Source organism: Ruditapes philippinarum, unplaced genomic scaffold (assembly GCF_026571515.1).
Source record: "Ruditapes philippinarum isolate M1 unplaced genomic scaffold, ASM2657151v2 ctg483_1_1_1_1, whole genome shotgun sequence".
NCBI lineage: Eukaryota > Metazoa > Mollusca > Bivalvia > Venerida > Veneridae > Ruditapes > Ruditapes philippinarum.
In genome coordinates this window covers 372,374-384,410 of record NW_026855476.1, presented here as the reverse complement: position 1 = coordinate 384,410, position 12,037 = coordinate 372,374, and the positions used below count along the sequence as shown (strand labels likewise).

General features: G+C 33.0%; 2 protein-coding genes across 2 annotated transcripts; both read left to right on the top strand.

The window, feature by feature from the left end:
• The first annotated feature begins 1,785 nt into the window (after nucleotides 1–1,785).
• LOC132743467 (uncharacterized) lies at nucleotides 1,786–5,882 on the top strand. Its single transcript, XM_060731987.1, has 4 exons — nucleotides 1,786–1,959; nucleotides 4,094–4,284; nucleotides 4,670–4,786; nucleotides 5,548–5,882. Exons 1-4 carry the CDS (start codon nucleotides 1,878–1,880, stop codon nucleotides 5,605–5,607), a joined length of 450 nt encoding a protein of 149 aa, XP_060587970.1. The 5' UTR covers nucleotides 1,786–1,877; the 3' UTR covers nucleotides 5,608–5,882.
• Nucleotides 5,883–7,861: 1,979 nt separating this feature from the next.
• On the top strand, nucleotides 7,862–11,206 carry LOC132743466 (uncharacterized). The gene is made up of 4 exons (XM_060731986.1): nucleotides 7,862–8,013; nucleotides 9,411–9,595; nucleotides 10,179–10,295; nucleotides 10,968–11,206. The coding sequence occupies exons 1-4, from the start codon at nucleotides 7,932–7,934 to the stop codon at nucleotides 11,025–11,027; spliced, it is 444 nt and encodes a 147-aa protein (XP_060587969.1). The 5' UTR covers nucleotides 7,862–7,931; the 3' UTR covers nucleotides 11,028–11,206.
• The last annotated feature ends 831 nt before the right edge of the window (nucleotides 11,207–12,037 follow it).

Genomic DNA, 12,037 nt, shown 5'->3' with positions numbered 1-12,037 from the left:
TTGTTATTTGGTATACAGCATCAACACATGGTCCCATACTGTTTGATTAGATGTCAGGTCTGTTGCTAATCTACTCCTGTTTGCCGACCTAGTTAAATTTTCAACATTAATGGTCAATAGTAGGAAATTTTCGTAACAGTTTTCTCAGCAACTACTAATCACAGCCTTTTGATATTTGGTATACAGCATCAACACATGGTCCCATACTGTTTGATTTGATGTCGGGTCTGTTGCTAATCTACTCCTGTTTGCCGACCTAGTTAAATTTTCTACATTAATGCTCAATGGTAGGAAATTTACGTAACAGTTTTCTCAGCAGCTACTTATCACAGCCTCTTGATATTTGGCATACAGCATCAACACATGGTCTCATACTGTGGGATTCGATTTCAGGTCTTTCACTCATCCACTTCCTGTTTGCCAACTTAGTTAAATTTTCTACATTTATGGTCAATGGTAGGAAATTTTCGTAACAGTTTTCTTGGCAACTACTTATCACAGCCTTTTGATTTACAGCACTATCACGTGGTCCCATACAGTGGGATTTTATTTCAGGTCTGTTGCTCATCCACTTCCTGTTTGCCGACTTAGTTAAATTTTGACATAATTAATGATCAATAGATAGTAGAAATTTTCATAACAGTTTTTGTCAGCAACTACTTACCACAGCCTCTTGATATGTGGTTCACAGCATTGACATGTGGTCCCATATTGTGGGATTCCATTTCAGGTCTGATGCTCATTCTTTTTCGGTTTACCAACTAAGTTAAATTTTCAACATCAATGGTCAAGACAGTGGTAGAAAATTTAAGTAACATCACAGCCTCATGATATTTTGTATACATATGCAACCCGGCCTTTTCTGTCTTTGACCCATTTTAATAATACATGTATAAAGAAATAATTGAGAAATTAGAAATATTTGAATATCTGCTTTGGGGGAGAGGTGATGCGGACGGATGCAAGTTGTACAATGGTTAATTTTGCTTAAGATAGTTCCTCACCATACCTATAATAAAGACGTTAGACCAGTTGTTTACACACTTGAACAGAAACATGTTCTGAGAAAGATTGCATTTCATTTGTATCTGAACCCGCTTTGACAACCAATATACAAACTGAAGCTTCTTTAAGACGGAGTTACTCCAGGAAACATGAACGAACAGGCGTACGAACGAATGAATGGATATTTTCTTATATTGGTTCATATTGCAACCTGCCTATGACATAAACCAGGCTAGTAATAACGTTGGGTCAGTGTATATATAATATTCTACGTCATCAACAATGTAAGATTAATGAGGAAAAATGATACTTTCAACAATATTTTGTAGGAACATTTATATCTGCGGATGTCCTATTAAAAAAATTGCACCATTTTTATGTTTAAATGTTGAGTTTTGCGTAAGCTTGGTATTAAATCACTGACCATCAAAACCAAACATAGTCTGCTGCAACAATTTCTGTGTTGGTCTTTGTTTAAATTTTCCATTTTGTCGATTTCATTGTATAACTTAAAAAAAACAAATACCCGACCTTTCGCATTTTTGTCGTATTAAAGTTATAAATACTTCATTAAATCAGGTTATCTTCAACAAAACCATTTCATTTTATTGAGTTAAAATCCGAAAAATGGTTGGACATAAAACTTTTGTGAAATTTTAGCATTTTTGGCCTAATATCTTTATCAATATTTAGTTATTTGTACACGTCAAATATAACATGCAAAATTTTTCTATTATTGGCACACTTAAATCAATAATCTTATCTATATACATTTATTATTAAGTGTAGAAAGTAACACGTGCCCAGTCGATCATTTAGTTCAACACAGTCGTCCGCGAGTGTCATCTACAATAGTCCAGACTTGTTTCAATATGGAGGAACTGAAAAACTCGTTTTGCGGTACCTGGAACCATGCCCGGGACGAAAATTTCAGAGAATCAATGGAAGCTAGCAGTAAGTTTATTTTTTTCTATTTTATATAGTAGATCACTGTCTTATCCGAAATAACGTCTATTTTGATTTTTTTTTCAAAACGCTGTATTTTTCCCTGTCTGAAAAGAATACAGTACATTATTTCTAACCATACCATTTTTCTTTGTTTTCCATTTGCGTTCTTGCATTCTAGCTTGTTCTTTTTTCGTTATGCGTGCGTGTAATGCGTACGAATTATGAGTTAATGAATAAAACACTGTTGTACCAAAGGTGCTTGTGGCATTGATTTGACCTAAATATGTTTAATGCAACATAATATAAAAAAACTGTTGTTTTTTTATCTTCTATATAACAATAAAGCAAACAAAAAACTGATTTTTTTCTTGTTTTATTTTCTTTTAATGATTTGATATTACATTTCATAAATAACGAGATTAAACATATTTTAGGTCAAATCATTGCGACTGGCACCTTTGTGATGAACTGATGATATCTTATGGAAGACGATGCTTTTACTGTTGAAATCCTTCTTTTCTTGAAGTATTGTATATTAATAGTTATAATGTTCATATGTTTATATTGATCCCCGAAACTATCACTATGGCTGTTTGTAAAAGATGGAAAATTAACCTCATTCCGCGCTTTTTCAGACTATACTCCGCAAAATTTAGTTTTAGTTCTGTGCATCATTCTTTGAATGGTATACTTTATAAAGCAAAATTCTCAAATATGAACCTTCACTGGCCATTAATACATTAAACCCTGTTTAAAAATACGACCCAACCGTGAAACTGTTATCCAACTTTTATAAGTATGATAGGAATCTGTTTTCCCACATTTGTAATTGTGGAGATAAACCGTATTCCCACTTTTGTTATTATGGTGGGAAAACATATTTTCAATTTTGTATGTGCGGCGGGAACCGTATTTTCTAAGACCAAAAACAAAAGTAAATACCGTCTGGCTTATTCAAGTTTTAACTGTATAGAAAAAAATATACATGTTGAAAAAACTAATCAAGGTAGTTAAACAAGTATTTACTCTGTCTAGACGAAAAAAGCAAACATTAAGATAAAGACAGGCACTCGTATGATACTCTAAAACTTAGAACATATTTGTTCAACAATTATTTGTGCAAATATTTAGAATCTATTCATATTGCTGTCACACAGACTATGACAAAGGGATGAACAATTTGCAATGTAATTTTTACACTTTTCATTGAACTTTCAACTTGTAAATCATTTTTCGTACAGACACGTATTTTTACCTCACATTAGCATACATCATAATCTGTATGTTTTCATTTATCTCAATATTTACATACGTTTTGTTTAAAATCGAACATGCATTTATATCAAAGCATTGAGGGCGTCGCATGTTACAACTAGACACCGTGCTGTCCCGTGACTAATCTGTACATCGCAATATGGTATGGGTTATTTTTAAGCTGCCTTACAACATTTAATACGCCGTGTTATGGACCTAAAATGATTATTTGTGCATCTTTTAAAAGCTGACTTAATGCTGGTATCAATATATGATTGCAGAGCAAGTTTCCTAGGTCCCCGTTGGAAAACTAATGTGTGTGCGTGCATGCGTTGGTGAATTCGTTGGTGCGTGCGTGCGTGTGTGTGTGTGTGTGACATTTTATAAACAGCAATCATTTTCTCAGAATGCAAATTTTCATGTCATAAGCTAGATTCTGAACAAACCATATGCTCTCTATAATCTCTCTTTTACGGCGTTTTTTGTTAAAGGCACATTATGTCATGGAAATACATACATTTTCTCTTTTTAAAAAAGGGCAGATAAGAATTTGATAATAATTAAATAATGGTTTAAGATAATGTTAGATATTATATTCCCTAAAGAAAGTAGCGATAAATGTGAATAAATTTGTCGTGAAGGTAGCAAAATGTAAACAAAGTAGTATTTTGACTTCCATACAAAATACTGATTCACTATTACTGTATTCATGGCCTAAAAGCAACAGCTGAATGGTTCAGGTAATTGGCCAATGAGTAACCTTTTGGATACTATAAAGGTACCAAATTAAACAAAAAAAGATTTTGAGAAATGAAAAAAAGAAGCATTCCTGAGGCATAATAGGCTTTTAAACGGTGGACTATCATTTTTTAAATTCCTTTTACAGAAATGGCAAAAGAAGACATAGATTTTATAACGTCCACGAAACCGACGATGACAATAAAGGTTGAAGGAAACAAGGTTGTCCACTCTACGGAACTGATGAAAGGCGTAGTTGATGACGTCACTTATGAGCTAGACAAGGAGTTTGAAGCAAAAGATAAGAAATCACCAGAGAATCCCTTGTACCATAATAAGGTTTGATTTGCAAGACCTAATAACTTCTAAACAGCCATTATTTTCTTCATATTTCAAATTGACAATCCAGTATGTCACAATTCTCAAATGGTAGCTTTATTGTACACTCAAATAAACTTGCCTCCAGTCAAAGCCATGCTTAACTCTGAGAATTAGACCATTAACCTGATGGAACCCAAAGTGTTTAGCCTTTTGATTTGCCACCAGTGAAGGTCCATGATGCAAACCCACATACAGAACACATTACATTACATTAAAGAAGTAAAAACATTACAGAAGTAATTAATATAAAGGCACATTGAATCTAATTTCAAAATGTAATTTCGTTAAATGGTCAGTTATAAGAATAAATAAATAAATAAATAAAATAAATTATGTTTTACAGGTTCTATGCACCTTTAAAGACGGAAAACTTACATACGAGAGCAGATCTCAGCTCACTGGTCCTAGGAAGTTCGACAACGTCACTGTTATATACATTAAGGATGGTGAACTTGTTTCGGTAAAGTTGATTGTGTTATAAAGCTATCAAGTACATGCAAAGAGGAACATAAAATATTTAGTACATTCTATCCCACTTTTATTAAATGCATCGGAAATGAACACATTCCTGCTCTGGTCACCATGTCAACTCAATCAAAATGGGTAAGATATGGAAATAAGTGGAAATAAGTGTGTACTGAAACCTCGTTCAGTAATTGTTAAAAATGTTTGTCATGCAGGAACATAAATTAATTGTAAGTGACAGAATTTACCTAGCAACAACATTTTTACTTTGGAAGAAAATGCTTCCATTTACAAAATGTATGCAATGTAGAGGCCGTAAAAATATAGCAATCCTTCTTATTTTCTAAACTCATATGACGGACCGAAGAAATCTTAAACTTTATTAAAAGAAGTTGAGTCCATTATTTCCCGATTAGAGCTAAAATAAAACTTAAACGGTAGCGGCGTCCTTATGGTTAAGGTGACTGCCTCTCGATGTAAGGTTCGTGGGTTCGAGTCCGACTTGAGGCATGACCAAGATTCTCGTTTGACATCAGTACTGGTTGTTGCAGGAAGCGAACTTGAAAGTGATTAATATCAGTTGTAAGAAGTTTTTTGTTTGTTTCTCTTTTGCATAATCGAGCTTCATATCTTGGCCTGCTCTATGCCTGTTACAAGTACTGGATTCTATAAAATATTATTGACAAAAAAAAATGCCTAACATTCAATACACCACAGATATGAGTTTGATTAGATTCCAATATGTAAATATTTCAGGAAACAAGCCCGATGGATGACCGCAGCATTGTCGGTAAAAGATTCTACAAAAAAGCATGAAGAAAAATTATCGAAATTCTCAGGATTTTAAGGCAGAATTCAGCAGTTATATTATTTTGTTAATCTATGAATCTATTAATTTTAACTGAGATGAGTACGTTAATTTGTGATAATAGAAGAATGTGTTCTCTCCAAATTATAATACCAACATTTGAATTTATGATAATTATCTTAAATTATTTATATATCCTTAATTGCTGGTGTTGTTAACAACTGCTTTATCATAAGGTAAATCATCCATATCAATTGATCTATATTTCGTCGAGTTGCCGTAATCCAAATGAGACAATTATATCTATACATTAAAATGATCTAATACTGTTTTAATGAAATATCGCAACTTAACTTTTAGAATAAGAAATATAACCAATTTATTGTAATGTATATCTCTAGAATATCTATTAGCGTAATTCATTAATTACTAATGTATTTATATTTCTTCTGATTATTCAAATGCAATAAAATGTTTGAACTATAAACGTATTGTTGTTTTTCAATGTTATGTAAGACGTATTTTAGGATTTGCATTCTCCAGGCTCATGAAAAAAGGAACACTGTGCATTTATGTGTGGTCACAATAAGTTTCACATGTAATTACTTGCGTTAAAGTGGCATTTATATGCTCATTTTATCATTGGTCATTGTCAAGTTGAGCTTAATTTACTGAATAATATTTCAAAAGACTGACTGTTAAAATCATTATTGAACAACAATTGATATTGAAAAATGTTTAGGATAAATTATGAAGCAACATAAAATATAAAAGGACTGCCCCACTCTTTTTACAAATTGAACGTTACATGTATTCGAGGGGTATTTGCAGAAATTTCCTTGCGTCACGTGAGTTATTTATCGTTCTAGCGACGTTAAATTATAAATTGAAAGGAGTTATGGCAAAATGTAAACTAATTTTGACTTTCACCAATGAACTTACTATATACCCTTGCATGGACATAAAGTCATATAAAATGCAATGAAGAAAATATTTTGTATGATTGAAAAGATAGAGACCAGACAGATAACTCGCTCTTGCCGACTATAGGAAGCATTTGCGTAATCACAGGAGATTGACATTATATATAAATACACTTTTTTATTTATAGTATAGAGGGGTATATTTGCCGTTTTTTTTTGTTTTGTTTTTTTGGCCTATAGAATGTCATTTTCCTGTGGCGTAATACATGCATAAGTGTGGTTCACAGTTCAAAATATGGGCTGAAAAAAGACGCCTTATATGAACATGTCTGTCTGTGGCTACATTTGGACATGCATTTTGTGATACATGTCATGGTGTCGTATTAATTTTTAGAATAGAAAACTGCGGAACACTGACTTAAAGTCTTATTCATAGCCCAGGTAAGGGACAATCTTGTAGGCTTATTGTCTTATCCAGCGTAGCCTAATTTATTCACACTGCTGCACAACGTGAAGTGTGCAGGGTAAATAAAAGGAGCACACAGTACCCAGTGCTAACACTATTTAACTTCGCGAGTTTGACCCTCCGCTTCTTCAACAAAATAACTAAAAAGTCTTGCCGACTTATTTGAAAAACCCGAAGTCCCGTATAATGGTGATTAAGATAATGTACGTTAAATAACAAGTAGTAGTAGTCTCGATTCGTGTTATTTCTGTATACTTAGTGTCAGTCGCTAGAACTTAAAAAAAAGAACTATCAGTTTTTTCGCGTGAGACACACACACACACACACGCGCACGCACACACGCACCCACGCACGCAAAAGCACACATACACACACATTATTGTGGCTGATTTGGTACACTTTGCGCGTATATATATATACAATGTGACATCGCGACAACACGCTGTACGACAACGCTCCGTTTGGTGAGCTTCGTTAACGACGGGACGATAAGACGGCAGTGCGACAACGCGCCGTTTGGCGCTTTGTCTAGCTGTCGCTAGCGACAACACGACGCACAAAAGTGTTCCAAATCAGCCACCATACAAATCAGATGTGAATCGTGGGCAAACAACATTTTCATACATATACTCATAATTTCAGGGGCTAATACAAGTTGATTTTTTTAAGTAATAACCAATTCTCATAATCTAATAATCCCCCAGAAGAACAAAAAATACCAGTCACGGTGAATATAGAACGTTCTTAAATCGATAAGAATTATGCGTGATCCGATATAGATTATTTTTTGAAGTGTTCAAAATGTCAAACTTATGCATTTTAACAGTGCATTTAGATTAATGTTTTCATTTAGTTTATTCATTTCTTGACCGATACACCATATAGTCTTGCGTGTGGTCGACTGGGAACAGTGTGGTTATAGTATAAAACTTAAAATCAAACAATGGATGAATTCGAGAAGTTATTTAGTGGGTCATGGGTATGTGACAGGGACGAAAATTTGCGAGAAACTATGGAAGCGATGAGTAAGTGTATGCATATTTTAATGATAAGTATTTTCTGCTCAAAAATAAGTGTATAAAATTTTCTGCGGAGCTTCAAATTACATCTTTTCGTTTGTCAGAAGTACAAATCATAGACTTCCGTTTTATCAATTAAGAGTTACTTTATTAATTCGCTTGTTACAATAATGCATCGAAGTGAAGCAAAGTCGCCATATGGCTTTGAGTGGTGGGGTTTTAACTGGTGGGGTTTTGTCCGTCTTCCGGCTTTTACTGTGTCGTGCTATAAACCCAAACATAAAACAATTGCATTAACTGCTATAGTACAATGTCATATCGACTTGGATGTATTATTTTTGTATTGCTGCATATACATTGTATGTTCTGTCAATCAAGTTGTGATGGATTGTTTCCTTTAAAGATTCATGCTCATTTTCATGAAAATTTAAAAGAAGTAAAATATTGTTAATGGAACAAAAGAAGTAATTTACACATTACAAATATGTATTAAAACTTTTGTTAAACGTGATAATGGAATATCTTTAAAAAAAATACGTTGTAGAACATGACATAAAGCAGTTGTTACTGACGCAAACTGTAATTAAGTGTCGTGTAACAGTTATAAGGATGAACTCGTTATCAAAGTTGGTTTTTACCATCTGTCACAAATAGGTGTTATCCAAGACTACAATTTGGGATCCGGGGTACGAAATACTAACAAATCTGTAAATACTGTTATGCTCTTCATCTTTGGAGGAAATAAAAGTATCTATCTATCTATTATAATCAATGTATTTTGCTGTAGTTGTTACTGTAAAAAATGTGTTTGTACCGCGGGATTTGATAGGGGGGAAATGAAAAACAACATATCTGCCGAGTTCCGGAGTATCTCTATTCTATGGTAGATAATTTGGTACACTGTGTGCGTTGCATTGTCGTTAGCGACAACACATAACTGTTATCATTACCGCCGTTTCGTCTTGTCGTCTTGTCGATAGCGAAACGTGCCAAACGGCGCGTTGTCACACTTTCGTCTTGTCGTCCTGTCTCTAGCGAAGCATGCCAAACGGCGCGTTGTCGTGTGGCGCGATGTCGCCCTGTCGCTTAGCTTATAAGCCAATTCTTCGATTTGAGCCGAGCGACAACGCGCCGTTTAGTGTGCATCGTTGGCGACGGGACGACAAGACGAAAGTCCGACATCGTGCCGTTTCGCGCCTTGTTGTGCTGTCTCTTGCGACAACACGACGCACAAAAGCGTTCAAAGTCAGTCACCATACTATTCTACAAAGTATTCTCTTGATCTCAAGTTGTTATCTCCCTTCTTTTCTATAAATTGATTTCACATAAACGCATCGAAAGTTCCTTGAGAAATTTTACCAGTATATTTAGCATTAATTCCGTCTGTTTCATTTTCTGTAAAGAAATGCCAAAAGAAGAAATGGAGTTTTTCGCGACAATGAAGCCTGAGATCAAAATAGAACGAAAAGGAGATAAGATACATCACTCTACAAATATGGGAAAAGGAGTAATACACGATGTCATATATGAGCTTGGGAAAGGATTTGAATCTAAAGATACGAATGAGCCGCCATTATACCATAACAAGGTACAGTAAAATCGGGTATGTGGTACCTTCACTTTGTCTTCCGCTTAACTGGGTAAGGTTGGGAAAAATGCAAATACGTAAGGGATTATGAATGGAGTGTAATTTGACTTATTTGCCGAGTCATTACCTCAAAATGATGATTAAATCATTTGCTTTTGGTGCTAAAGCACTTTGCACGAAAGATGAATAGGATAGCTATATCATGACACGATGCATTGGGCTTAAAATCTTCTGTTTGGTTTCATTTTGATACATTATTTATAGTAATTTGTTAATTCAATGATAACAAACCATTTCCAAACAAAATCCATTTGCTCTCATTTAGTAAGGTATTTGAGGTGTAGGAGTGCATACAATAACTGAACCCTTTAAACGAACAATGCTCAATATACTTGCTACTTTGTTGCTGTTAGGCATTTTTAAACTCCAGTGCTTGCCTGTTTAGGTGTATTTAACCCCAGTGTGTGCCTGTATTAAGCATATCAAACATCATGCATTGTATGTATAGCTTAGACGTTTTAAATTCATGGTGTCCTTTTTTATTTTTGTTTCCTTTAGCATTATGAAACAGTTGTGTTTTCAGGTAAATTGTAGATTTGAAGATGGAAAATTGATCTTTGAGAGTAGATCACAACTTACAGGCCTCATGAAGATTGATACATTAGTTGTCATGTACAGGAAAGGCGATGAACTTATATCGGTAATTTATATACACATGTACAGATCACGTATATATATATGTGTGTATACTTCTTTACAGTTAATGATTTATTGTACTGATTTTTTTGTAAGATACTGGTTTATTGTACTAATTATTCTTGTAAGAAAATGATTTCTTGTAAAGATTATTCTTGTAAGCTACTGATTATTCTTGTAAGATACTGATTAATTATTAAGATTATTCTTAAGTATCTTATAAAAATAATCAGTACAATGAATAGCTATCTTACAAGAATAATCTTTACAATAAATCAGTATCTTACAAGAATAATCTTTACAATAAATCAGTATCTTACAAGAATAATCTTTACAATAAATCAGTATCTTACAAGAATAATCAGTACAATAAATCAGTATCTTACAAGAATAATCAGTACAATAAATACTGATTTATTGTAGAGATTATTCTTGTAAGATACTGATTTATTGTAACGACTATTCTTGTAAGAAATTTATTTATTTTAACGATTATACTTGTAGATATATTAATCGAGTTTTTGTTTTGATTATTATTGTTAGATACAGATTTATTTTAACGATTATTCTTGTTAGATATTGATTTATTGTAATGGTTATTCTTGTTAAATATTAATTTATTGTATTGATTATTCTTATAAGATAGTGATTCATTATGACATATTTTATTTTTCAGGATAATTCTCCTCTTAGTGACCATAGTATCATCGGCAGGAGAATTTACAGAAGAGCATAACCATATCTTTATTATAGGATAATAATATTATAATTGTGAAGTGTATCCATGACAACAAGGAAGGTTAAATGTTCCAGACAGACCTTAAATTGATATGTCAAGAGAGACAAATATTATGTAAATATATATATGAAGCATTTGAAATACGTCAGTGTATTGTTAATATGATATCTGAATAAGCTCATTACTGTATGTACATTTTTAAATTAAATAAATATACAAATTATCCGTATTATGATTCAATAATTCATTAAATATATTACTGATTTTGGCAGTGATTTAGATTTGTTATGACTATATGTATCATATTTCATGCAAATATAACTGTCTACAAAATTGGGCCATGTTGACAAGTTATATTGTATCATTGTATATTATGTGTTGTGTAGCAAGAAACGCCATGTCTACATCTAAAAATAAATATTTTGAATCTTGAAAAAAAATATCTATAGACAAACTAATGTGTAAGAAAACGCATCAAACAGTGTTTGTATTATTCAATAGTTTAACCATGATTGTAATCGGGTATAAATAAATTAAGAGAAACACAATGCCAGTAGCCCGGGGGGGGGGGAATTATCTATCATATCTTATATTTTGTCAAATTTAGATTTGTGAACTGGTGAATTTTTTAAAATGTATCGTGTAAAGTATTAATACATAAATGAACTCTTCTGTAAATACCAGTTAGTGTCAGTTTTACTAGAAATAGATAAATAGTTTACTTCATACTCTGATTTACCATCTCGGGTATACTTTATATGACACAATGATAGAGTAAAGAAACTAAAATAAATTACCCCATGAAGCCCATAAATGCTATCATGTTAAATTCTTTTTCTTAATTCACTTTTTGGCGGTCTGTAGTTTAAAATATCTGCAATTTGTCTCAGTATTCGTCCGAGTAAAGTTCGCTGTAATCGAGATCTTTATTTTTCAACTTGCATGTTCATGTTATCTGGGTATTCATGTTTTGTTACCGTATATTGCTCGTGATGCGATCGATATAC